The sequence below is a fragment of the Phasianus colchicus genome, chromosome 35 (assembly GCF_987193195.1).
Source record: "Phasianus colchicus chromosome 35, bPhaCol1.hap1.1, whole genome shotgun sequence".
Lineage (NCBI taxonomy): Eukaryota > Metazoa > Chordata > Aves > Galliformes > Phasianidae > Phasianus > Phasianus colchicus.
The window spans coordinates 2,666,211-2,693,365 of NC_143470.1; the positions used below are offsets into that span (position 1 = coordinate 2,666,211).

At 60.9% G+C, this 27,155-nt stretch overlaps 2 protein-coding genes across 4 annotated transcripts; one reads left to right on the forward strand and one right to left on the reverse strand.

The window, feature by feature from the left end:
• Positions 1–1,774: 1,774 nt before the first annotated feature.
• Positions 1,775–7,706, reverse strand: RPS18 (ribosomal protein S18). The gene is made up of 6 exons (XM_090129205.1): positions 7,438–7,706; positions 4,948–5,046; positions 3,856–3,942; positions 3,654–3,755; positions 2,882–2,973; positions 1,775–1,883 (listed from the first exon to the last, which is right to left on the reverse strand). The coding sequence occupies exons 1-6, from the start codon at positions 7,438–7,440 to the stop codon at positions 1,808–1,810; spliced, it is 459 nt and encodes a 152-aa protein (XP_089985331.1). The 5' UTR covers positions 7,441–7,706; the 3' UTR covers positions 1,775–1,807.
• VPS52 (VPS52 subunit of GARP complex) lies at positions 7,581–26,933 on the forward strand. 3 transcript variants are annotated; one of them, XM_090129113.1, is made up of 19 exons: positions 7,581–7,711; positions 8,673–8,725; positions 9,158–9,233; positions 10,910–10,977; positions 12,591–12,766; positions 13,912–14,062; positions 15,238–15,338; positions 16,773–16,905; positions 17,453–17,510; positions 18,480–18,613; positions 19,507–19,662; positions 20,751–20,869; positions 22,132–22,255; positions 22,345–22,440; positions 23,489–23,596; positions 24,812–24,877; positions 25,564–25,675; positions 26,553–26,671; positions 26,757–26,933. In XM_090129113.1, exons 1-19 carry the CDS (start codon positions 7,639–7,641, stop codon positions 26,901–26,903), a joined length of 2,070 nt encoding a protein of 689 aa, XP_089985239.1. In that variant the 5' UTR covers positions 7,581–7,638; the 3' UTR covers positions 26,904–26,933. The 3 variants fall into 3 exon arrangements, with proteins under 3 accessions (XP_089985239.1, XP_089985240.1, XP_089985241.1); XM_090129114.1 differs by lacking the exons at positions 26,553–26,671; positions 26,757–26,933 and adding an exon at positions 26,364–26,545; XM_090129115.1 differs by lacking the exons at positions 7,581–7,711; positions 8,673–8,725; positions 9,158–9,233; positions 10,910–10,977; positions 12,591–12,766 and adding an exon at positions 12,775–13,033.
• The last annotated feature ends 222 nt before the right edge of the window (positions 26,934–27,155 follow it).

The following is a 27,155-nucleotide window of genomic DNA, read 5'->3' on the forward strand; positions in this document are numbered from 1 at the left end:
ATGGGGCAGTGACCCCCATTAAGGGACACCGACCCCACTTCTGGGGCAGCGACCCCCACTTATGGGGCAGTGACCCCCATTACGGGGCAGTAACCCCACTTCTGGGCCTGTGACCCCCACTTCTGGGGCAGTGACCCCACTTATGGGGCTGTGACCCCCACTTATGGGGCAGCGACCCCAGTTATGGGGCAGTGGTCCCCACTTATGGGGCAGCGACCCCACTTATGGGGCAGTGACCCCCATAACGGGGCAGTTACCCCACTTATGGGGCTGTGACCCCACTTCTGGGTGAGTGACCCCACTTCTGGTGCAGTGACCCCACTTATGGGGCTGTGACCCCCACTTATGGGGCAGCGACCCCACTTATGGGGTGGTGATCCCCACTTATGGGGCAGCGACCCCACTTCTGGGGCAGTGACCCCACTTATGTGGCTGTGACCCCCACTTCTGGGGCAGCAACCCCACTTCTGGGGCAGTGACCCCACTTATGGGGCTGTGACCCCACTTACGGGGCTGTGACCCCCACTTCTGGGGCAGTGACCCCATTTATGGGGCAGGAACCCCACTTATGAGGCAGTGACCCCCATTACGGGGCAGCGACCCCCACTTATGGGGCAGTGACCCCCATTATGGGGCTGTGACCCCACTTATGGGGCAGTGACCCCACTTATGGGGCTGTGACCCCACTTATGGGTGAGTGACCCCACTTCTGGGGCAGTGACCCCCACTTATGGGGCAGAGACCCCACTTATGGGGCTGTGGCCCCCACTTATGGGGCAGCGACCCCACTTATGGGGCAGCGACCCCACTTATGGGGCAGTGGCCCCCACTTATGGGGCAGCGACCCCACTTCTGGGGCTGTGACCCCCACTTATGGGGCAGCAACCCCCACTTATGGGGTGAGTGACCCCACTTATGGGGCAGTGACCCCCATTATGGGGCTGTGACCCCACTTATGGGGCTGTGACCCCACTTATGAGGCAGCGACCCCATTTATGGGGCAGTGGCCCCCACTTATGAGGCAGCGACCCCATTTATGGGGCAGTGACCCCCACTTATGGGGCAGCGACCCCACTTATGGGGCAGTGACCCCCATAACGGGGCAGTTACCCCACTTATGGGGCAGCGACCCGCACTGATGGGGCTGTGACCCCACTTATGGGGCAGTGACCCGCACTGATGGGGCTGTGACCCCACTTATGGGGCAGCGACCCCCACTTCTGGGGCAGTGACCCCACTTCTGGGGCTGTGACCCCCACTTATGGGGCAGCAACCCCCACTTATGGGGTGGTGATCCCCACTTATGGGGCAGCGACCCCACTTCTGGGGCAGTGACCCCACTTATGGGGCAGCAACCGCACTTATGGGGCGGCGACCCCCACTTATGGGTGAGTGACCCCACTTATGGGGCAGTGACCCCCATTATGGGGCTGTGACCCCACTTATGGGGCTGTGACCCCACTTATGAGGCAGCGACCCCATTTATGGGGCAGTGGCCCCCACTTATGGGGCAGCGACCCCATTTATGGGGCAGTGACCCCCACTTATGGGGCAGCGACCCCACTTATGGGGCAGTGACCCCCATAACGGGGCAGTTACCCCACTTATGGGGCAGCGACCCGCACTGATGGGGCTGTGACCCCACTTATGGGGCAGTGACCCCCACTGATGGGGCTGTGACCCCACTTATGGGGCAGTGACCCGCACTGATGGGGCTGTGACCCCACTTATGGGGCAGTGACCCCCACTTATGGGGCAGTGACCACACGCAGCCGTCGGTCCGATTCCTTTATTGCCCCCCGTGGCTTCACTTCTTCTTGGAGACCCCCACAGTGCGGCCCCTCCGCCCGGTGGTCTTCGTGTGCTGCCCCCGAACGCGCAGCCTGTGGGGCGGGATGGGGGTCGGGGGGGGGCAGATCGTCCACTGCCCCATAAGTCCCTCCGTGGCTCCCCATAAGTCCCCCCTGCCCCATAAGTCCCTCTATGGATCTCCATCGTCCTCCATAGATCTCCACTGCCCCATAAGTCCCCATAGGTCCCCCTTTGCCCCATAAGTCCCTCCACGGGTCCCCACCGCCCCATAAGTTCCTCTGTGGGTCACCACTGCCCCCCCTACGTCCCCCTCACCCCATAACACCCACTCATGCCTCCCCACTGCCCCATAAGTGGGGTACATGAGTCCCCGTTGCCCCATAAGTCCCTCTATGGGTCGCCACTGCCCTCCATACGTCTCCACTGCCCCATAAGTCCCCATACGTCCCCCTCTGCCCCATAAGTCCCTGCATACGTCCCCATACGTCCCCACTGCCCCACAAGTGGGGTACATGGGTCCCCATAAGTCCCCCTTTGCCCCATAAGTCCCTGCATACGTCCCCATAGGTCCCCCCTGCCCCATAAGTCCCTCCATGGGTCCCCGCTGCCCCCCACGTCCCCATTATCCCATAAGATCCCATACCCCCAGAACTCCCCATTGCCCCACAAGTCCTCATAACCCCTTAAGTCCCCATTGCCCCATAACTCCCTCCATATGTCCTCACTGCCCCATAAGTCCTCACTGCCCTATAAATCCCCATTACCCCATAAATCCCCGCTGCCCCGTAAGTCCCCATTACCCCATAAATCCTCATTGCCCCGTAAGTCCCCACTGCCCCATAACTCCCCCCACATGCCCTCGCTGCCCCACACCCCCATTGCCCCCATTACCCCATAAGTTCCCATTACCCCGTCCCCCGTCCCCATTGCCCCCCCCAATGGGTCCCCCCCACCCCATAGATCCGCCCCCAACCCAAGGATCCCCCCAACCCCATAGATCCCCCCCCCGCCCCATAGATTCCCCCCGCCCCACAGATCCCCCCCCGCCCCATAGATTTCCCCCACTCACCCCCAGAAATGCCTCAGGCCCCGGTGAGCTCGGATTTTCTTCAGCCTCTCCAAATCCTCCCTCAGTTTGTTGTCCAGGCCGTTGGCCAGAACCTGCCGGGGTTGGGGGGCACAGCGGGGTCACCTCCAGCCCCACAGCGACCCACATCCTGCCCCACATCTCCCAACCCTGCCCCACAGCGACCCACATCCCGCCCCACATCTCCCATTCCTGCCCCACCGTGACCCACATCCTGCCCCACATCTCCCAACCCTGCCCCACAGCGACCCACATCCTGCCCCACATCTCCCAACCCTGCCCCACAGCGACCCACATCCTGCCCCACATCTCCCAACCCTGCCCCACATCTCCCATTCCTGCCCCACAGTGACCCACATCCTGCCCCACATCGCCCAACCCTGCCCCACAACGACCCACATCCTGCCCCACAGCGACCCACATCCTGCCCCACATCTCTCAACCCTGCCCCACATCTCCCAGCCCTGCCCCACAGCGACCCACATCCTGCCCCACAGCAACCCATATCCTGCCCCACATCCCCCCCAGCCCCACCTGGCTGTACTTCCCATCCTTCGCCCCTCAGCCCCACATCCCGCCCCACATCTCCCCCCCAGCCCCACATCCTGCCCCACATCCAACCCCCATCTCCCCCCCCCCCAGCCCCACATCCTGCCCCAAATCCCGCCCCACCTCCCCCCAGCCCCACCTGGCTCTACTTCCCATCCTTTGCCCCCCAGCCCCACATCCCGCCCCACATCCCCCCCAGCCCCACCTGGCTGTACTTCCCGTCCTTGACGTCCTTCTGCCTGTTGAGGAACCAGTCTGGGATCTTGTACTGCCGCGGGTTCTGCATGATGGTGATGACCCGCTCCACCTGCGGGGGGTCGGGGGGCGCCCGTGGGTGGGGGGTGACCCCGATTCACCCCCCCCCAGCCCCCTGTTGGGTCCAGGGGCGCCCTGGGGTCCCCGCTCACCTCGTCCTCCGTCAGCTCCCCCGCCCTCTTGGTCAGGTCGATGTCGGCCTTGCGCAGAACCACGTGGGCGTAGCGCCGACCCACGCCCTGGGGGGGCAAGATGGCGGCCGGGGTCATAAACCCAATGGGGGGGCAAGATGGCGGCCGGGGGGGCGGTGGGGGGGGAAACGAGATGGTGGTTGGGGTCATAAACCCAATGGGGGGAACAAGATGGCAGACATGGCCATGAATCCAATGGGGAAACAAGATGGCGGCCGGGGTCATAAACCCAATGGGGGAAACAAGATGGCGGCTGCAGGGGTGGTGGTGGGGAAACAAGATGGCGGCTGGGGTCATAAACACAATGGGGAAACAAGATGGGGGCCGGGGGGGTTGGTGGTGGGGGAAACAAGATGGTGGTCGGGGTCATAAACCCAATGGGGGGAACAAGATGGCGGTGGTGGAAGAGTTGGAGAACAAAACAAGATGGCAGCCATGGCCATGAATCCAATGGGGAAACAAGATGGCATCTGGAATCATGAATCCAATGGGGAAACAAGATGGCGGCCGGGGTCATAAACCCAATGGGGAAACAAGATGGCGGCCATGGCCATGAATCCAATGGGGGGAACAAGATGGCAGCCGGGGGTGGTGGTGGTGGGGGAAACAAGATGGCGGTGGTGGAAGAGTTGGAGAACAAAACAAGATGGCGGCCATAGCCATGAATCCAATGGGGGAAACGAGACGGCAGCCAGGACCACAAACCCAATGGAAAAGAAACAAGATGGCGGCCGTGGGGGGTGGTGGTGCCCCCCTAAAAGGTGTCCCCCAAACCCGGAAGTGCTCCCCTCCCCTCGCCTCTCCCCCCAAAAAAGCCCCCCTCCCATGGTGACCCCCCCCCCCCCCCCAAAGGTGCTGCCCCCCTCCCCAACTCAAAAGTCGTCCCCCCCCCCCCCACCCAAAGGAGCCACTCCCCCCCCACCCAAAAGGTTCCCCCTCTCCCACCCAGAAGTGGCCCCCAACCGGAAATACCCAACCGGAAGTACCCCAACCCGGAAGTGCCCCAACCCGGAAGTGCCCACCCGCACACCCGGAAGTGCCCCCCCCCCCCACCTTGATGGCGGTGATGGCAAAGGCGATTTTCCTGCGGCCATCGATGTTGGTGTTCAGCACCCGCAGGATGTGCTGGAATTTCTCCGGGATCACCAGGGACTGCGGCATTATGGGATGGAGCGGGATTATTATGGGATGGGCACCCGCCGTTACGGGACAGAACGCGAATATTATGGGATGGAAACCAGCACTGATGGATGGGGGCGGCCATGTTGGAATGGCGGCGGTCATTGTGGGGAGGGGGGCAGCCATTGTGGAGCGGGGAGTGAAATTATGGGATGGAGACTGAAATAACAGGATAGAAAATGAATATTATGGGATGGACAGCGCTATTATGGAATGATGGCAGCCACTGCGAGGTGGGCCCGGCCGTTGTGGGGATGGGGGCCGCCATGTTGGAATGGCGGCGGTCATTGTGGGAATGGGGACAACCATTGTGGGGATGGGGGGCGGCCATTTTGGAAAGACAGCAGCCATTGTGGGCTTGGGGGCGGCCATGTTGGAATGGCAGCGGCCATTGTGGGCTTGGGGGCGGCCATGTTGGAATGGCAGCAGCCATTGTGGGCTTGGGGGCGGCCATGTTGGAATGGCAGCAGCCATTGTGCGTTTGGGGGTGGCCACGGTGGGGTGGGGACCGAAATTATGGGATGGACAGTGAGTATTATGGGATGGACACTGATTATCATAGAATGGGGGCAGCCATTAAAAGGCGCTAACTGAAATTATGGGACAGGGAAATAGCATTATGGGATGGAGAGGAGCATTATGGGATGGCCCCCACCATTGAAAGATGAGGGCATCCATTGAAAGGTGGAAACTGAAATTATGGGATGGAAAAAAGCATTACGGGATGGAAAGAGGCATTGTGGGATGGGCTGGGGAATTGTGTGGTGGAGAGAGGCATTGTGGGATGGAGAGAGGCATTGTGGGACGGAGAGGGGAATTGTGGGACAGAGAGGGATGGAGGCGGATGCTATGGGACAGCAGCAGCCATAGTGGGACAAACAGAAAAATTATGGGATACAAAAATATTATGGGATGGAAACGAATGTTATGGGGTGGGGGCAGACATTATGGAACACAGAAATTATGGGATGGCAGACAATCATTATGGAACACAGAAATTATGGGATGGCAGACAATCATTATGGGTTGGAAACTATTACGGGATGGGGGTCGGTGCTGTGGGATGGGGGCGGTCATTATGGGATGGAGACAAGCATTATGGGATGGCAGCCGCCACTGTGTGATGGGAGCGGCCATTGGGGGATGGAGACTGAAATAATGGGATGGAAAAAAGCATTATGGGATAGAAAAGGGCATTGTGGGACGGGGAAGAGCATTGTGGGATGGAGAGGGGCATTGTGGGACAGAAAGGGGCATTGTGGGATAGAGAAGGGCATCGTGGGGTGAGGGATGGAGACGATCGCTATGGGATGGGGGCGGTCTCTGGGGTTTGGGGAGGGTTATTATGGGATGGGGACAGTCTGGGGGGGCCGGGGATGGTCGCGGTCATTATGGGACGGAGACGATCATTATGGGATGGAATCTCTGGGGTTTGGGGTGGGTTCCTATAGGGACCGGCCCTATGGGATGGCGGCAGCATTTATGGGATGGGGAGCATCTCTGGGGATTGGGGGCAGCCATAATGCGATGTGGGGGGTTATTATGGGATGGGGGGGGGCATTATGGGATGGTGGCGGACAGAGCCTATGGGGTGCGGATGGTCCCCAGAGCTTGGGGAGGGTGGCTGTGGGATGGGGGCAGCGTCTGTGAGATAAGGACGGTTATTATGAGATGGGGGCGGCCATTATGGGATGGCGACCGCATTTATGGGATGGGGCCGGTCCTCATGGGATGGCAAGGACTATTATGGGATGGGGATGGTCATTACATGATGCAAACGGTCATTACGGGATTGGGGCGGCCTTGATGGAATGGGGCCGGTCTTTATGGGATGGCAAAGTCCTTATGGGATAGGGATGGTCATTATGGGATGGCAAGGACCTTTATGGGATGGGGCCAATCCTTACGGGATGGGAAGGACCATTATGGGACGGGCTCAGTCATGATGGGATGGAGATGGTCATTATGGGATGGGGACGGTCATTATGGGATGGAGACGGTCGTTATGGGATGGGGCCGGTCCTTATGGGATGCCAAGGGCCTTTATGGGACGGGATCGGTTACCATGGGATGGGGCCGGTCCTTATGGGATGGGAAGGGGCGCTATGGGATGGGAAACGCCGTCATGGGATGCGGCCGATCATTATGGGATGCGGCCGATCGCTACGGGTGCGCACAGCCGCGCGCCGTGCCCCCCACCTCCCCTCCAGGCCCCGAGGCGCCGTTGAATGGCGGCTCCCCGCTCCCCCCGCTCCCCGCCGCCGCCATCGCGCCCCCTCCGCTCCCCCCCATCCCCTCCCCGCCCCATCCCGTCCTCCGCGGGCCCGGATGGCGGCGGATGGCGGCCGCTCCCCCCTCTCTCACCATGGCGGCGGCCTCCGCGCTCCTCCGGAAGAGACAGAGAAAGGGAGCGGAACTGACGTCAGCGGAAAGCGACTCTAGCACCGGACGTGCTCTCCCGAGGGGGGGGTTTGAGAACGTGCCGGAAGTTCCGCCAGCTGCGGTAGCGGAAGTGGCGTCAGAAGGAGAGCGCCGGAAGTGGCGCTGAGAGGGAGAGCGCCGGAAATGGAGGAAACCGCAGAGATGGCGGAGGCGGAGGAAGAGCTGGAGCTGGAGCTGGGGCTGGACGGGGTGGATGGTGAGGGGGGGTGTGGGGAGGGGGGGGAGTGAGGATATAGGGGGACATGGGGGGGGTGTGGGGATATGGGGGAATGGGGGGGAATGGGGGAATGGAGAGGGGGATGGGGGGGATAAGGGGGATGTGGGGGGGATATGGGGGAGATATGGGGGAATTGGGAGGGATATGGGTGGGATATGGGGGAATGGGGGGGATTTGGGGGGGACAAGAGGGAATGGGGGGAGATATGGGGCCCACAGGGGGATATGGGGAGGATACGGGGGGTATATGGGGGAATAGGGGGATATGGGGGGGATAAGGGGGAAGGGGGGGGGGGGGCTATGGGGTCCATAGGGGGATATGGGGGACATGGGGGGGATAAGGGGGAATGGGGGGGGAATATGGGGCCCATAGGGGGATATGGGGGGCATATGGGGGAATAGGGGTATATGGGGGGAAAAAGGGGGAAGGGGGGGGTTATGCGGCTTGGGATCATGTAGGAATGGGGGGGATATGGGGCTTGCAGGGGGATGTGGGGTCCACAGGGGGATATGGGGGGGACATGGGGGCCGTAGGGGGATATGGACGGATATGGGAGGGATGTGGGGCACGTTGGGAGACCCTACACGTGTGGGGGTGTGGGGAGATATGGGAGTGGGGGGCATATGGGGCACACGGGGGGATATGGGGAGGATTTGGGGGAATAGGGGGGATGTGGGGAGAAATGGGGGTGGGGGAGGAATATGGGGGTGGGAGGGGATGGGGGGCACACGGGGGGATAAATACAGGGGATGGGGGGATGTGGGGGGGTAAATAGAGGGGGTATGGCGGCCACGGGGGGGTAAATGGGGGGATATATGGGACACGGGGAGATATGGGGCGGCTATGGGGCACACCGTGGGGGCTATGGGGCGCACTGGGGGCGATATGGGGCAGATGTGTGGGGCTGGAAGTGACGCTGTGCCCCCCTCCCCCCCCCCAGTGCACATCCAGGCCAACCTGGAGGACGCCTTGGTGCAGGAGGCGCTGAAAACGGTGAGACCCGCCGCCCCCCCCTCTGCCCCATAGCGACCCCCCCATCCCATAATATCCCCTCAACTCCCCAATATCCCCCTACCCCGCAGCTTCCCCCCAACCCCCTCAGTCTGCCCCATAGCATCCCCCTGCCCCATAGCCCCCCTGCTTCACAGTCCTTCCCACCCTACAACGTCCCTTTTCTCCCCCCACCCGCAGCATCCCCCCACGCCCCCAGTGCCCTCCCCGCCCCATAGCATCCCCCCACCACAGCCCCCCCACCCCACGCCGTGCCGTGCCCTGCACCCCACAGCATCCCTTCATCCCACAGCATCCCCCTGGCCCCCTCAGTCTGCCCCATAGCATCCCTCCTGCCCCATGGCCCCCCCTGCCCCACAGCCCCCCCCGCCCGCCCCACACCGTGCCCCTCCCCCCGACATTCCTGCCCCACAGGGCGTGGATTTGCGGCAGTACTCAGCGCAGGTGGAGGCGGAGCTGCAGGAGGTGGAGCGAGCGTCCATCCGCGACTGTATCCTTCTGTCAGCCTGTTGTGGTGTGGTGTTGTGCTGTTGTGGTGTTGTGGTAGTGGGGTGTTGTGGTGGTGTGGTGGTGTGGTGTTGTGGTGTTGTGGTGTTGTGGTGGTGTGGTGTGTCCATCTGCGACTGCATCCTTCTGTGAGCCTGTTGTGGTGGTGGGGTGGTGTGGTGTTGTGGTGTTGTGGTAGTGGGGTGTTGTGGTGTTGTGGTGGTGGGGTGTTGTGGTGGTGGGGTGTTGTGGTGGTGTGGTGTTGTGGTGTGTCCATCAGCGACTGTATCCTTCTGTCAGCCTGTTGTGGTGGTGGTGTGGTGTGGTAGTGGGGTGTTGTGGTGTTGTGGTAGTGGGGTGTTGTGGTGTTGTGGTGGTGGGGTGTTGTGGTGTTTCCATCAGCGACTGTATCCTTCTGTCAGCCTGTTGTGCTGTTGTGGTGTTGTAGTGTGGTGCTGCGTTGTTGTGCTGTTTGTGTTGTGATGCATCCATCTGCGACTGTATCCTTCTGTCAGCCTGTTGTGGTGGGGGTGTTGTGGTGTTGTGGTGGTGGGGTGTTGTGGTGGTGGGATGTTGTGGTGGTGGGGTGTGTACGTCTGCAACTGTATCGTTCTGTCAGCCTGTTGTGCTGTTGTGGTGGTGGGGTGTTGTGGTGGAGTGGTGTGTCCATCTGCGACTGTATCCTTCTGTCAGCCTGCTCTGCTCTTGCGCCGTTGTGGTGTTGTGTTGTTGTGGTGTTTGCGTTGTGTTGTGTCCATCTGCGACTGTATCTTTCTGTTGGCCTGCTGCGCTGTTGCGTTGTGGTGTTGTGATGTTGTGGTGGTGGTGTGTTGTTGCGGTTTTGTAGTATTGTGGTGATGTAGTGCGGCGTCATGCTGTTGTGTCGCTGTGTTGTTGTGGAGCTCTGCTGTTGTGTTGTTGTGTAGTTGTGTCGTCGTGTAGTTGTGCAGTTGTGTAGCTGTACAGTTGTGTTGTTGTGCAGTTGTGTGGTTGTGCAGTTGTGTGGTTGTGCAGTTGTGCAATTGCGTTGTTGTGTGCTTGTGGTGTTGTGTGCTTGTGTGGTTGAGCAGTTGTGTTGTTGTGCCATTGTGCAGTTGTGGTGTTGTGCAGTTGTGCAATTGCGTTGTTGTGTGGTTGTGGTGTTGTGTGGTTGTGCGGTTGTGTCGTGTGGTTGTGCAGTTATGTCGTTGTGTGGGTGTGTTGTGCAGTTCTGTTGTGTCGTTGTGCAGTTCTGTTGTGTCATTGTGCAGTTGTGTGGTTGTGCAGTTGTGTCGTGTGGGTGTATTGTTGTGCAGTTCTGTTGTGTCATTGTGCAGTTGTGTGGTTGTGCAGTTGTGTCGTTGTGCAGTTGTGTGGTTGTGTCGTTGTGTCATTGTGTTGTGTGGTTGTGTCATTGTGTTGTTGTGCAGTTGTGTGGTTGTGCGGTTGTGTGGTTGTGTTGTTGTGCGGTTGTGTTGTTGTGCGGTTGTGCGGTTGTGTTGTTGTGTGGTTGTGTAGTTGTGTTGTTGTGCGGTTGTGTTGTTGTGTCGTGTTGTTGTGTGGTTGTGTCATTGTGCAGTTGTGCTGTTGTGCGGTTGTGTCATTGTGCAGTTGTGCGGTTGTGAGGTTGTGCGGTTGTGTCGTTGTGCGGTTGTGTCGTTGTGTTGTTGTGTTGTTGTGTAGCTCCTTACCCCCGCGCAGACATCAAGGAGAGCGAGAACATCGCGGAGCTGCACAACCAGATCACCGCCTGCGACGCCATCCTGCAGGTGGGCGCCGGGGGCGCGGCGGGAACAGGGGGGGTCTATGGGGCACAGTGGGATCCTATGGGGCGCAGTGGGACCCAATGGGGTTCAATGGGGTACAGTGGGATCCGATGGGGCACGGCGGGAACAGTGGGGGTCTATGGGGCACAGTGGGATCCTATGGGGCGCAGTGGGGTTCAGTGAGGTCCTATGGGGCGCGGTGGGATCCAATGGTGCACAATGGGGTCCAATGGGGTTCAGTGGGGTACAGTGAGGTCTTATGGGGCGCAGTGGGACCCAATGGGGCACAAAGGGGTCTAATGGAACTCAATGGAGTTCAATGGGGCATAGTGGGGTCCAATGGGGCACAGTGGGACCCAATGGGGTTCAGTGGGGCACAGTGAGCTCCTATGGGGCGCAGTGGGACCCAATGGGGCACAATGGGACCCAATGAGGCACAATGGGGTCTAATGGAACTCAATGGGATTTCAATGGGGCACAGTGAGCTCCTATGGGGCGCAGTGGGATCTAGTGGGGCACAATGGGGTGCAATGGGGCACAATGGGATCTAATGAAAGTCAATGGGGCACAGTGGGACCCAATGGGACCCAATAGGGCACAATGGGACCCAATGGGGCGCAATGGGGCACAATGGGGTCTAATGAAACTCAATGGGGTCCCATGGGGCACAATGGGACCCAATGGGGCACAATGGCATCTAATGAAAGTCAATGGGACCCAATGGGGTCCAATGGGGCACAATGAGACCCAATGAAACTCAATGGGATCCAATGGGGCACAGTGGGGTCCAATGAAACTCAGTGGGGTCCCATGGGGCACAATGGGGTCTAATGAAACTCAATGGGACCCAATGGGGCACAATGGCATCTAACGAAAGTCAATGGGGTGCAATGGGGCACAATGGGATCCAATGGGGCGCAATGGGATCTAATGAAAGTCAATGGGGTGCAATGGGACCCAATGGGGCACAATGGCATCTAATGAAAGTCAATGGGACCCAATGGGGCACAATGGGACCCAGTGGGGCGCAATGGGATGTAATGAAAGTCAATTGGGTGCAATGGGACCCAATGGGGCACAATGGGGCACAATGGGGTCCAATGGGATCTAATGAAAGTCAATGGGGTGCAATGGGACCCAATGGGGTGCAATGGGGCACAATGGGACCCAATGGGGCGCAATGGGATCTAATGAAAGCCAGTGGGGCACAATGGGACCCAGTGGGACCCAATAGGGCACAATGGGACCCAATGGGGCGCAATGGGGTGCAATGGGGCGCAATGGGGCGCAATGGCATCTAATGAAAGTCAATGGGACCCAATGGGGCACAATGGGGCACAATGGGGTCCAATGGGATCTAATGAAAGTCAATGGGGCGCAATGGGACCCAATGGGGCGCAATGGGATCTAATGAAAGTCAATGGGGCACAGTGGGACCCAATGGGGCGCAATGGGATCTAATGAAAGTCAATGGGGCACAATGGGACCCAGTGGGACCCAATAGGGCACAATGGGACCCAATGGGGCGCAATGGGGCGCAACGGGCCCCAATGGGAGCCGCAGCACCCAGCAGTGTCACTCAGTGGGACCCCCCGTGTCCCCCCCCCGCCCCCCAGCGCATGGAGCAGATGCTGGGCGCCTTCCAGAGCGACCTGAGCAGCATCAGCTGCGAGATCCGCGCGCTGCAGGAGCACAGCGTGGCCATGAACGTCCGCCTGCACAACCGGCGCGCCGTGCGGGCACGGCTGGCACAGCTGCTGGACGAGCTGCTCGTGTCGCCCGCCATGATCAGGTGGGGGGTATGGGGGCTGTATGGGGTGCTATGGGGTGCTATGGGGTCTGTATGGGGTGTTATGGCACAGCTGCTGGACGAGCTGCTCGTGTCGCCCGCCATGATCAGGTGGGGGATATGGGGGCTGTATGGGGTCTGTATGGGTGCTATGGGGTCTGTATGGGGGGTTATGGGGTGCTATGGGGTCTGTATGGGTGCTATGGGGTCTGTATGGGGTGTTATAGCACAGCTGCTGGACGAGCTGCTCGTGTCGCCCGCCATGATCAGGTGGGGGGTGGGGTCGGTATGGGGGTTTATGGGGTGCTATGGGGTCTGTATGGGTGCTATGGGGTCTGTATGGGGTGTTATGGTGCAGCTGCTGGACGAGCTGCTCGTCTCACCCACCATGATCAGGTGGGGGGGTTATGGGGTCTGTATGGGGTTTTCTGGACTGTCTGGGGTTCCATGGGGTTCTATGGGACTCCATGAGGCTGTATGGGGTTCTGTGGGCTCTATGGGGTTCCATGGGGTTCTATGGGATTCCATGAGGCTGTGTGGGCTCTATGGGGTTCCGTGGGGTTCTATGGGGTCCATGAGGCTGTGTGGGCTCTATGGGGTTCTGTGGGGTTCTATGGGGTCCATGAGGCTGTGTGGGCTCTATGGGGTTCCATGGGGTTCTATGGGGTTCCATGAGGCTGTGTGGGCTCTATGGGGTTCTGTGGGGTTCTATGGGGTCCATGAGGCTGTGTGGGCTCTATAGGGTTCCGTGGGGTTCTATGGGGTCCATGAGGCTGTGTGGGCTCTATGGGGTTCCGTGGGGCTCTATGGGGTTCCGTGGGGTTCTATGGGGTCCATGAGGCTGTGTGGGCTCTATGGGGTTCCATGGGGTTCTATGGGGTCCATGAGGCTGTGTGGGCTCTATGGGGTTCCATGGGGTTCTATGGGGTTCCATGAGGCTGTGTGGGCTCTATGGGGTTCCATGGGGTTCTATGGGGTCCATGAGGCTGTGTGGGCTCTATGGGGTTCCATGGGGTTCTATGGGGTCCATGAGGCTGTGTGGGCTCTATGGGGTTCCGTGGGGCTCTATGGGGTTCCGTGGGGTTCTGTGGGGTTCTATGGGGTCCATGAGGCTGTGTGGGCTCTATGGGGCCGCCGTCCCCCCGCAGTGCCATCGTGGAGGCTGCGGTGACGGAGCCGCCGTTCCTGGAGCAGCTGCGGGCGCTGGACGCCAAGATGGCGGCGGTGAAGGAGCTGGCCTTCCACGACACCGCGGCCTGCGGGGACGTGCAGCACGTCCTGCAGCGCCTCAAGGACAAGGTGCCCCATAGCGGGACCCACGGACACACATCGGGACCCATAGAAACCATAGAGACCCATAGAGATCCGTAGAGACCCATTGGGACCCATAGAGATCAATTAGGACCTATAAAGACCCATTGGGACCCATAGAAACCATAGAGACCCATTGGAACCCATAGAGACCCATTGGGACCCATAGAGACCCATTGGAACCCATAGAGACCCATAGAGACCCATTGGGACCCATAGAGACCCATTGGGACCCATAGAAACCATAGAGACCCATTGGAAGCCATTGGGACCCATAGAGATCAATTGGGACCTATAAAGACCCATTGGGACCCATAGAAACCATAGAGAGCCATAGAGACCCATTGGGACCCATAGAAACCCATAGAGACCCATTGGGACCCATTGGGACCCATAGAAACCCATTGGGACCCATAGAAACCCACAGAGACCCATAGAGATCCATTGGAACGCATACAGACCCATAGAGACCCATTGGGACCCATAAAGACCCATTGGGACCCATAGAAACTGTAGAGACCCATTGGGAGCCATAGAAACCCATAGAGACCCATTGGGAGCCATAGAGACTTATTGGGACCCATAGAAACTTCTGAAGATCCATTGGGACCCACAGAAACCCATAGTGATTCATTGGGACCCATAGAGACCTATTGGGACCCACAGAAACCCATAGGGACCCCATAGAGACCCCTTAGAGACCCATGGGACCCATAGGGACCCATAGGGACGCATAGAGACCCCTAGTGTGTCCCACAGCCCCCCCATAGCACCCCCATAACCCCCCCAGGACCCCATAACCCCCCCATAGCCCCCCCCCCCATAGCCCCCCCCATAACCCCCCCAGGATCCCATAACCCCCCCCCATAGCCCCCCCATAATCTCATAACCCCCCATAGTCCCCCCATAACCCCCCCAGAACCCCAGAACCCCCCCCCAAAGCCCCCATAGCCCCCCATAACCCAACCAGGACCCCATAACCCCCCCCCAAAGCCCCCCCAGCCCCCCATAACCCCCCCAGGACCCCATAACCCCCCCAGGATCCCATAACCCTCCCCATAGCCCCCCCATAACCCCCCATAACCCCATACCCCTCCCCCAAAGCCCCCCCAGCCCCCCATAACCCCCCCATAACCCCCCCCATAACCCCCCTGCCCCCCCAGGCCGTGTCCAAGATCCGGGACTTCGTGCTGCAGAAGATCTCGTCGTTCCGCCGCCCCATGACCAACTACCAGATCCCACAGACCGCCCTCCTCAAATACAGGTGGCTCTCCGCCCCCCCCACCCCCCCAAAGACCCCCCCCCAAATATTCAGACCCCCCAACCCCCTCCTTTAAACCCCAATCCCCCATTCAGACCCCCTTAAAACCTTTAAATCCCCCCCTTCAAACCCCCAGATCCCACAATAAAGTCCCCCATCCTCTCCTTTAGACCCCCAAATCCCCCCTAGAGACCCCCAAACCCCCCCCAAATCCCCCCAACTGCCCCCAGACCCCCCTAGAACCACCCCAAATCCCCCCAAGCCCCCCCCAAATCCCCCCTACTGCCCCCAAACACCGCAATAATCACCCCAAATCCCCCCCAGACCCCTTATAACCCCCCAGCTGCCCCCAAATCCACCTTTAATCACCCCAAATCCCCCCCGTGCCCCCCCAAATCCCCCCCAACTGCCCCCAGACCCCCCTAGAACCACCCCAATTCCCCCCAGCTGCCCCCAGACCCCCTTATAATCACCCCAAATCCCCCCCAGCTGCCTCCAGACCCCCCCAAATCTCCCCAACTCCCCCCAGCTGCCCCCAGACCCCCCTATAATCCCCCCGAATCCCCCCAAGCCCCCCCAAATCCCCCCCAATCCCTTATAATCACCTCGAATCCCCCCAAACTTCCCCAAATCCCCCCCAACTGGCCCCAGACCCCCCTAGAACCACCCCAAATCCCCCCAGCTGCCCCCAGACCCCCTTATAATCACCCCAAATCCCCCCCAGCTGCCTCCAGACCCCCCCAAATCTCCCCAACTCCCCCCAGCTGCCCCCAGACCCCCCTATAATCCCCCCAAATCCCCCCAAGCCCCCCCAAATCCCCCCCAATCCCTTATAATCACCTCGAATCCCCCCAAACTTCCCCAAATCCCCCCCAACTGGCCCCAGACCCCCCTAGAACCACCCCAAATTCCCCCAAATGCCCCCAGACCCTCCTATAATCACCCCAAATCCCCCCCAGCTGCCCCCAGACCCCCCCAAATCTCCCCAACTCCCCCCCAGCTGCCCCCAGACCCCCCTATAATCCCCCCAAATCCCCCCCAACTGCCCCCAAATCTACCTTTAATCACTCCAAATCCCCCCAACTGCCCCCCGACCCCCTATAATCACCTCAAATCCCCCCAAACCTCCCCAAATCCCCCCCAGCTGCCCCCAGACCCCCCTAGAATCACCCAAATTTCCCCCAACAGCCCCCAGACCCCCTATAATCACCCCAAATCCCCCTAAGTCCCCCCAAATCCCCCCCAACCCCCTATAGTCACCTCGAATCCCCCCAAACCTCCCCAAATCCCCCCCAACTGCCCCCATTTCCCCCTAGAATCACCCCAAACCCCCCCCCACAACCACCTCCAAACCCCCTCCCAAAATGACGACCCCCTCCTCCCTTTCCCCCCTGCACCCCCGCCCCCAAAAAATAAGCCCCCCCTGCCCTGCTGCAGGTATTTCTACCTGTTCCTGCTGGGCAACGAGCGGGCGGCGGCGCAGGAGGTGAGGGAGCAGTACGTGGACACCATGAGCAAAATCTACCTGTCCTACTTCAAGGCTTACACTGCGCGCCTGATGAAGCTCCAGGTCTGGGGGGGTGGGGGGCGGGGGGTCTGGGGGGGGGTTTGGGGTGATGAAAGGGGGATTTGGGGGCAGCTGGGGGGGATTTGGGGTGATGAAAGGGGGGTTTGAGGTCAGTTTGGGGGGATTTGGGGTGATGAAAGGGGGGTTTGGGGGCAGCTGGGGGGGATTTGGGGTGATGAAAGGGGGGTTTGGGGTGATTAAAGGGGGTTTGAGGTCAGTTTGGGGGGATTTGGGGTGATGAAGGGGGGGTTTGGGGGCAGTTGAGGGGGATTTGGAGGGATTAAAAGGGGGTTAGGGGCAGTTGGGGGGGATTTGGGGTGATGAAAGGGGGTTTGGGGGCAGTTGGGGGGGATTTGGGGTGATTTTAGGGGGGCTTGGGGGGGTTTATGGTTTGGGGTGATTCTAGGGGGGTTTGGGGGTTTAAAGGGGGATTTGGGGGGGGTGGGGATCTCAAGGGGGGCGGTTGGGGGGCGCTGTGGGGTCACAGAGGGTCAGAGGTCAGTGGGGGGTCAGAGGTCAGAGGTCACAGCGCCCCCTGCTGTCCCCGCAGTTCGAGGAGGTGGCGGAGAAGGACGACCTCATGGGGGTGGAGGACACGGCCAGGAAGGATATCCTTGCCCCATAGCGACCCATGGCTGCCCCATAGCTGCCCCATAACCACCGCATAGCTGCCCCATAGCTGCCCTATAGATACCCCGTAACTGCCCCATAACCCCACCCCACCCATCTCTGCCCCATAGCTGCCCTATAGCCCTGCCCCATAGCCCTGCCCCATAGCTGCCCCATAACTCCACCCCATAGCTGCCCCATAACCCCACCCCATAACCCCACCTCACCTCACATCTGTGCCCTATAGCTGCCCCATAACCCTGCCCCATAGCTGCTTCATAGCTGCCCCATAGCTGCCCAATACCTGCTCCAGAGCTGCCCCATAACCCTGCCCCACAGCTGCCCCACAGCTGCCCCATAGCTGCCCCACAGCTGCTCCATAACCCTGCCCCATAGTTGCCCCATACCCTGCCCCATAGCTGCCCCATAGCTGCCCCATAACCCCGCCCCATAGCCCCGCCCCATAGCTGCTCCACTGCTGCTCCGTAGCTGCCCCATAGCTGCCCCACAGCTGCTTCATAACCCCACAGTTGCCCCATAATCCTGCCCTATAGCTGCCCCATAACCCCACCCCATAGCTACCCCATAACCCTGCCCCATAGCTGCCCCATAGCTGCCCCATAGCCCCGCCCCATAGCTGTCCCATAGCTGCCCCATAACCCCGCCCCATAGTTGCCCCATAACCCTGCCCCATAGTTGCCCCATACCCTGCCCCATAGCTGCCCCATAGCTGCCCCATACCCTGCCCCATAGCTGTCCCATAGCTGCCCCATAGCCCTGCCCCATAGCTGCCCCATAGCCCCGCCCCATAGCTGCTCCACTGCTGCTCCATAGCTGCCCCATAGCTGTCCCATATCCCCACCCTATAGCTGCCCCATAGCCCCACCCCATAGCTGCCCCATCTCTGCCCCCCATCTCCCCATCTCTGCCCCCCAACCCCGCCGCCGTTTTTCGCCTTGACGCCGGACGCTTCTTCTCGAAGCCGCCGCTGCGGAGCCGCAACACGGTTTTCACGCTGGGGCAGCGGGGGGCGCTGCTGGGCAGCGCGGAGCTCGAGGCGCCCATCATCGTCCCGCACGCGGCGCAGCGCAGCGACGTCCGGGTCAGAACCGAACGGTGACCCGGAAGTGACCCCGCCACCTTCCCCCCCTTACATTCACCCGGAAGTGACCCCATTGCCCTCCCCGCGCACATCGACACGGAGGTGACCCCATATCCCCCTTTCTTTGACCCGGAAGTGACCCCGTACCCCCCCTCAACACACACACATTGTCCCGGAAGTGACCCCGCCACGCCCCCCCCATGGATTCACCCGGAAGTGACCCCGTAGCCCCTCCCCCCCCTGCACATTGACCCGGAGGTGACCCCATACTCCCCTCGCATTGACCCGGAAGTGACCACGTACCCCCCACCCCCCCACCCCAATAGATTGACCCGGAAGTGACTCTGTAACTCCATAACCTCACACCTGCCCCCCCACAACCCTTTGACCTTTGGCCTATCTCGGGCTTACCTTTGACCTCTGACCCCCAGTACCCATTCAAGGGTCTCTTTTGATGCCCATAATCCCACATCTCACCCCATAACTTCACACCCAAGCCCACACCTGACCCCATAACCCCACACCTGACCCCCTGACCTTATGACCCCGGGCTGACCTTTGACCTCTGACCCCAGTACCCATTCGAGGCTCACTTTGATGCCGATAACCCCACATCTCACCCCATAACTTCACACCCAAGCCCACATCTGACCCCATAACCCCACACCTGACTCTGTAACCCCACATTTGACCTCCCTGACCTTGTGACCCCGGGCTGACCTTTGATCTCTGACCCCCAGTACCCATTTGAGGCTCTCTTTTGATGCCCATAACCCCACATCTCACCCCATAACCCCACCCCTGAACCCGTAACCCCACACCTGACCCCGTAACCCCATCCCTGACCCCCTGACCTTGTGGCCCCGGGCTGACCTTTGACCTCTGACCCCCAGTACCCGTTCGAGGCGCTGTTCCGCAGCCAGCACTACGCGCTGGTGGACAACAGCTGCAGGGAATTCCTTTTCCTCTGCGACTTCTTCGCCGTGTCGGGGGGGGACGCCATGCAGCTCTATGGGGCCGTCATGGGGCGCACCCTCACCATGTTCCTGGTGGGCATTTGGGGGATTTGGGGGCTTTTTGGGGTCATCTTTTGGGGTTACATTGGGTGGGACCCTCACCATGTTCCTGGTGGGCATTTGGGGGCATTTTGGGGTATTTTGGGTTCTTTTGGGTTCATCTTTTGGGGTCATGACGGGCAGCACCCTCACCATGTTCCTGGTGGGCATTTGGGGGATTTGGGGGGCATTTTGGGGGCATTTGGGGGCCTTTTGGGGTCATCTTTTGGGGTTACATTGGGTGGGATCCTCACCATGTTCCTGGTGGGCATTTTTGGGGTATTTTAGGGCATTTTGGGGCTTTTTGAGGTCATCTTTTGGGGTTACATTGGGTGGGACCCTCTCCATGTTCCTGGTGGGCATTTGGGGGTATTTTGGGGTCATTTTGGGGTTTTTGGGGGCCTTTTGGTGTCATCTTTTGGGGTTAATATGGGTGGGAACCTCACCATGTTCCTGGTGGGCATTTGGGGGATTTGGGGGGCATTTTGGGGCATTTTGGGGTCATCTTTTGGGGGTTACATTGGGTGGGAGGCTCACCATGTTCCTGGTGGGCATTCTGGGGCGTTTTGGGGTATTTTGGGGCCATTTTGGGGTCTGATTTTAGGGGATGTCATGGGGAAGGGTCTCATCATGTTCCTGGTGGGCATTTTGGGGCCATTTTGGGGGCATTTTGGGGCATTTTGGGGTCATTCTATGGGCTGATTTAATTTGGGGGGGGGTCTGCAGAAGCACATGGAGGGTTACATCAGTGCCTGTTGGGACGTCGGTTGGGGATCTTTAGAGGGGGCTGGGGGTCTTTGGGGGGGGTCTTGGGTTGGGGTTGGGTTGGGGGTCTTTGGGGTTGGATGGGGGTCTTTGGGGGGGGTATTTTGGGGGGGGGATTTGGGGTCTGGTTTTATTCTGGGGGGGGTTTAAGTCAGCGCCTGATGGGATGTCGGTTGGGTTGGGGGTCTTTGGGGATGGATTGGGGGTGTTTTGGGGTTGGATCACTGATCTTTTGGGGGGGGGTTGGAGCCCTTGGACCCCCCCACCCCCATGGGGGGGGGATTTAGGTCTGATTTAATTTGGGGGGGGGTCTGCAGAAGCACATGGAGGGTTACGTCAGCGCCTGCTACGACGGCATCGCTGTGTTCCTCTGCATCCACATCGCCCTGCGCTACAGAGCCCTGATGGGCAAAAGGAACGTCCCCGCCATGGACAGGTGGGGAGGGGGCTTCGGGGGGGGTCTGTGGGGTGGGGGGGGCTTTGGGGGGTCCTGGGGGGGTTATTTGGGGTGGGGGGGTTCTGGGGGTGTCTTTTTGGGGGGGCTGAGGGGGTCGTTTGGGGGGTCTTTTGGGGTGGTGGGGGGTAAAAGGAACATCCCCGACATGGACAGGTGGGGAGGGGGCTTCGGGGGGGGGCTTATGGGGTTTGGGGGGCTTTGGGGGTCCTGGGGGGGTTATTTGGGGTGGGGGGGTTCTGGGGGTGTCTTTTTTGGGGGGGGTTGAGGGGGTCTTTTGGGGGGGTGGGGGGTAAAAGGAACGTCCCCGCCATGGACAGGTGGGGAGGGAGCTTGGGGGGGGGGTCTGAGTGGGAGGGGGTCTTATGGGGTGGGGGGGGCTTTGGGGAGGGGTCTGAGGGGGGTCCTGGGGGGGTTATTTGGGGTGGGGGGGTTCTGGGGGTGTCTTTTTTGGGGGGGCTGAGGGGGTCGTTTGGGGGGTCTTTTGGGGTAGGGGGGGTGAAAAGGAACGGCCCTGCCATGGACAGGTGGGGAGGGGGCTTCGGGGGGGGGGGGTTGTGGGGTGGGGGGGGCTTTGGGGGTCCTGGGGGGTTATTTAGGGTGGGGGGTTCTGGGGGTGTCTTTTTCGGGGGGGGTTGAGGGGGTCTTTTGGGGGGTTTTTTGGGGTGGTGGGGGAGTCCTGGGGGGGTATTTGGGGTGGGGGGCTGTGAGGGGGGGTGTTTGGGGTGGGGAGGGGCCTGAGGGGGGTACTGAGGGGGGGTGGTCTTTGGAGTGGGGGGGTTTTGGGGGCATCTTTTTTGGGGGGGGCTTTGACAGGGGTCCTGATGGGAGCCTTTTGGGGGTCTTTTGGGGTGGGGGTCTTTTCTGGGGGAGGGGGGGGGTTGAAGGGGGTCCTGATGGGGTCCTTGGGGGGGTCTTCAGGGGGTCCTGCACGGATTATTTGGGGTGGGGGTCTTTGGGGAGGCTTTTGGGGTGGGGGGGGATCTTTGGGGGGGGTTTTTGGGGTCGGGGGGATCTTGAGGGGGGCTTTTGGGGTGGGGGCTTTGAGTGGGGTCCTGATGGGGTCCTTGGGGGGGTCTTTTAGAATGAGCAGATCTTTGGGGGGGGGGTCTGAGGGAGGTCCTGGGGGGGGTAATTGGGGTCGGGGGGGGTCTTTTGGAGTGGGGGCGGTCCTGGGGGGGCTGGGGGGCAATTTGGGGGGGGTCTTTTGGGGGTGGTTTTAACGCCGCCCCCCCTGCTGGCAGGTACTGGGAGGCGCTGCTGGAGCTGCTGTGGCCGCGCTTCGAGCACATCTTGGAGCTGAACATCCACAGCATCCAAAGCACCGACCCCCAGAAGTTGGGCTCTCTGGACACGCGGCCCCATTATGTAATCTGGGGGGGGGGGGGGTCGTAATGTGGGAGGGGGGCTTTAAAGTGAGGGGGGGGGGTCTCATTTTTGTGCCCCCCCCCCCCCAGATAACGCGGCGTTACGCAGAGTTTTCTTCTGCCATCGTCAGCATCAACCAGACGTTCCCCAATGAGAGAACCAATGCACTGCTGGGGCAGCTGCAGGTGGGGGGCGTTGGGGGGGGGTCTTTGGGTGGGGGGGGGTCCTGGGGGGGCTGGGGAGGGATTTGAGGGGGGTCTTTGGATGGGGGGGGTCGTGGAGGGGGTCTGGAGGGGAGAGATCATTGGTTCCTCAATGGGAGGATCTGCTGGGCAGCTGCAGGTTGGGGGGGGTCTTTGGGTGAGGGGGGGTCTTGGGGGGGATTTGGGGGGGGTCTTTGGGTGGGGGGGGGTCCTGGGAGGGCTGGTGGGGGAATTTTGGGGGGGGGTCTTTGGGTGGGGGGGGTCGTGGAGGGGGTCTGGGGGAGGAGAGATCATTGGTTTCTCAATGGGAGGATCAATGTGCTGCTGGGGCAGCTGCAGGTTGGGGGGGGGTCTTTGGGTGGGGGGGGGCTGGGGGGGGATTTGGGGGGTCTTTGGGTTGGGGGGGGGGCTGGGGAGGGATTTGGGGGGGGTCTTTGGGTGGTGGGGTCGTGGAGGGGGTCTGGGGGGGAGATCATTGGTTCCCCAATGGGAGGATCAATGTGCTGCTGGGGCAGCTGCAGGTTGGGGGGGTCTTTGGGTGAGGGGGGGTCTTGGGGGGGATTTGGGGGGTCTGGGGGGGTCTTTGGGTGGAGGGAGGTCTGGGGGGGGTCCTTGAGGGGGTCTGGTATGGGGATTTTGAAGGGGGTGGGGTCTTTTGGGGGGGTCTGTGGGGGTGGGAGGGGGGTCTTGAAGGAGGTCTGAGGGGCTCAGAGGTCTTTGGGGGGGGCTGGTAAAAGGATTTAGAGGGGAGGTCTTTTGTGGGGGGGGGTCGTCCGGGGGGTCTTGTTGGAGATTTGGGGGGGGGTCTGGGGTGGGCTGGTATTTGGGGGGGGTCTGATAAGGGGATTTTGGGGGGGGGGGGTCTTTGTGCGTAGGGCAGTTTTGGAGGTGGCAGGGGGGTCTTTGGGAGGGGTTTAAGGAGAATTGGGGGGGGGTGTTGGGGGGGGGGGTTGTGTGTTGTTGGTTGTGGGTTTTTTTTGGGGGGGGGTCTCACGTTGGGACCCCCCCCCCTCCCCCTCAATGAAACCAGGTGGAGGTGGAGAACCTGGTGCTGCGCGTGGCGGCCGAGTTCTCGTCCAGGAAGGAGCAGCTCATCTTCCTCATCAACAACTACGACATGATGCTGGGGGTCCTCATGGTAACGCCGACCCCCCCCCACCCAAAGACCCCCCCCCAAAAGTAACCCCCCCCCCCCACGACCCCCCTAAAAGACCCTCCAAAGATCCCCCCCCCCCAGACCCTTTCAGAACCGCCTTATCAGAGCCCTCCTCAAAGACAGCTCAGGACCCCCCCCCAAAGACCCCCCCCAAAAGACCCCCCCTCACACAAAGAACCCCCCCTCAAATACCTCCCCAAAATCCCCCCCCAAAGACCCCCCCCCCCCAAACCCCCCCCCCTCAAAATCCCCATGAAAAACCCCTAAGACCCCCTCCAAAGATCCCCCATTAAAGACCCCCCATTGAAGACCCCTGGAGCCCCTCCAGAATCGCCCCCAAAAGACCCCCCCCAAAGACCCCCCTCCCGCAAAGAACCCCCCCCCCTCAAACACCTCCCCAGATCCCCCCCAAAGACCCCCCCCAAAAGACCCTGCTTCAAAATCCCCATAAAGACCCCCAAGATCCCCTCAAAAGACCCCCCCTCAAAGATTCCCTCAATCTCCCCTCCCCAAGACCCCCAAAGACCCCCCCAAAAAATCCCACTCAAAGACTCCCCCAGGTCCCCCCAAAAGACCCCCCTCAAAAGACCCCCCCTCAAACACCCCCCCAAAGCCCCCCCTCCAAAAAAACCTCAAAGACCCCCAGATTCCCCCCAAAGCCCCCTAAGACCCCTCAAAGACCCCCCCCAAATCCCCCCCCAGGCCCCCCTTAAGATCCCCACCAAAGACCCTCTCAGATCCCCCCTCAAAAACCCCAAAACCCCCCAAAGACCCCCGACCCCCCCCCCAGACCCCCTCAAAAGACCCCCCCCCAAAGCCCCCCTTCTACAACTCTCAAAGACCCCCCTAAAGACCCCCGCGACCCCCCCAGACCTCCTCCAAAAGAGACCCCCACTCAAAGATCCTCCAAAGGCCCCCCCCAAAAAACCCCCCATACCGTCCCCCAAGACCCCCCCAAAGCCCCCCCCAAAAAGCTCTTACCAGACCCCCCCCAGAGACCCCCAGAAGACCCCCCCCCACATCCCCTCCCTCAAAGACTCCCCTTAAGAACTCTCCATCAAAGACCCCCCCAAATCCCCCCCCCAGAAGACCCCCCAACAAAGATCCCTCACAAAGCCCCCCCCCCAAAAATCCACCCCCCCATCACCCCCTGCCCCCCCCCCAACCCTGAGACCCCCCCCCAAATTTGGCCCCCAGGAGCGAGCTGTGGAGGAGAGCAAAGAGGTGGAAGGCTTCCAGCAGCTGCTGTCCGCCCGCACGCAGGTGAGGGGGGGGACCCCAATTTGGGGGGGGGGTCTTCTCCCAGTTTAGGGTCTCCCATCCCAGTTTGGGGTCTGCCCTCCCAGTTTGGGGTCTCCTCTCCCAGTTTGGGGTCTGCCCTCCCAGTTTAGGGTCTCCTCTCCCAGTCTGGGGTCTCCTTTCCCAGTTTGGGATTTGCCCTCCCAGTTTGGGGTTTCCTCTCCCAGTTTGGGGTTTCCTCTCCCAGTTTGGGGGTCTTCCATCCCAGTCTGGGGTCTCCTCTGCCGCACTGTGGTCTCTCATCCCAATTTGGGGTGGGGTCCTCTCCCAGTTTGGGGTCTGCCCTCCCACTTTGGGGTCTCCCCTCCTACTTTGGGGTCTCCCATCCCAGTTTAGGGGTCCTCTCCCAGTTTAGGGGTTTCCCATCCCAGTTCGGGGTCTCCCCTCCCACTTTGGGGTCTCTCACCCCATTTTGGGGTCTCCCCTCCCACTTTGGGGTCTCTCACCCCACTTTGGGGTCTCCCCTCCCACTTTGGGGTCTCCCCTCCCACTTTGGTCTCTCCTCTCCCAGTTTAGGGGTCTCCCCTCCCCACTTTAGGGGGTCTCCCATCCCATTTTGGGGATCCTCTCCCAGTTTGGGGGGGTCTCTCATCCCCCTTTGGGGTCCCCCCCCCAATTTTGTGACCCCCCCCCCTTTATGGCCCCCCCAGGAGTTCATCGAGGAGCTGCTGGCGCCGCCCTTCGGGGGGATGATTGCGTTCGTCAAGGAGGCGGAGACCCTCATCGAGAGGGGGCAGCAGGACAGGCTGCGGGGGGAGGAAGGTGGGAGCCCCCCCCCCAAAAAACCTCTCCAAAGACCCCCTCAAAAAATCCCCTCAAAGACCCCCTTATAGACCCCGCTATAAACCCCCCAAAAAATCCTCCTATAGACCCCCCATAAAGACCCCCCCCACAAACACCCCCCTCAAACACACCCCAAAGACCCCCACCACAAAGACCCCCCCAGACCTCCCCCCGAAACCCACTAAAAGACCCCCTGAAGACCCCCCTATAGACCCCCCCACAGACCCCCCCCCACAGACCCCCCCAAAGACCCCCCCCACAAACACCCCCCTCAAGACCCCCCCCCCCCCAAAGACCCCCTCAAAAAACCCCTTCAAAGACCCCCCTATAAACCACCCACTTGTCCGGGTCCTGGAAGGTCACAGTGAGCCAAACGGGGGGGGGGGTCAGGACCCCCAAAATCCCCCTGGACCCCCCCAGATCGCCCCCAACCCCCCCCAAGACCCCCCCCATTTAATTTCTGTTTTGGGGGGAGGGGGGGTCTCCAGCCCGTGTCACCCCATTGGTCTACAGCTTCTCCAGGTCCTGGAAGGTCACAGTGAGCCAAACAGGGGGGGGTTTAGGACCCCAAAATCCCCCTGGACCCCCCCTAAATCACCCCCAACCCCCAACCCCCAACCCAAGACCCCCCCCATTTAATTTCTATTTTGGGGGGGGGGGTCTCCAGCCCGCGTCACCCAATTGGTGCGAGGTTTCTCCAGGTCCTGGAAGGTCGCAGTGAGCCAAAGGGGGGGGTTTAGGACCCCAAAATCCCCCTGGACTCCCCTAAATCACCCCCAACCCCCAACCCAAGACCCCCTCAACCCCCCCAAGACCCCCCCCCCCATTTAATTTCCATTTTGGGGGGGGTCTGCAGCCCGCGTCACCCAATTGGTGCGAGGTTTCTCCGGGTCCTGGAAGGTCGCAGTGGAATCCCTCAGCCAGGACGTCATGCGCTCCTTCAGCAACTTCAAGAACGGCACCAGCATCATCCAGGTTGGGGGGGGGCACACACCTAAAGACCCCCCCCCCAACCACAACCACACCACGTGACCACGTGTCCCCCCCCCCCCAATTTTAGGGCGCCCTGACGCAGCTCATCCAATACTACCACCGCTTCCAGAAGGTTCTGGCTTTGCCCCCCCTCCGCGCCCTCCCCGCCCGCGCCGACCTCATCAACATCCACCACCTCATGGTGGAGCTCAAGAAGCACAAACCCAATTTTTAACGACCCCCCCCGGGCCCCCCCAGACCCCCCCGGGGTCCCTTTTTGTGTCCCCCCCCCCCCATATCCTCCAATGTCTCCCCTGGCCCCTTTGTGTCCTAATCTCCATCCTTTGGTCTCCTCCCCCTTGTGCCCCCCCCCAAATCCCTTCATGCCCCCCCCAGGGTCCCTTTTTGTGTCCCCCCCCCATATCCCCTCCCCCGGGGTCCCTTTTTGTGTCCCCCCGCCCCCCCCATATCCCCCAATGTCCCCCCT

Bases quoted from the DNA above. Each gene is read 5' to 3' on its own strand.
- RPS18 (XM_090129205.1), bottom strand. The intron at 3,943-4,947 runs GTGGGGGGGGGG...TTGCCCCCCCAG, and splicing joins TTGCCATCACCGCCATCAAG to GGCGTGGGTCGGCGCTACGC. The intron at 3,756-3,855 runs GTGAGCGGGGAC...GACCCCCCGCAG, and splicing joins GGGAGCTGACGGAGGACGAG to GTGGAGCGGGTCATCACCAT.
- VPS52 (XM_090129113.1), top strand. From the start codon at position 7,639: ATGGAGGAAACCGCAGAGATGGCGGAGGCGGAGGAAGAGCTGGAGCTG. The intron at 12,767-13,911 runs GTGGGGGGTATG...GTCCCCCCGCAG, and splicing joins GTGTCGCCCGCCATGATCAG to TGCCATCGTGGAGGCTGCGG. The intron at 24,878-25,563 runs GTGAGGGGGGGG...TGGCCCCCCCAG, and splicing joins TGCTGTCCGCCCGCACGCAG to GAGTTCATCGAGGAGCTGCT.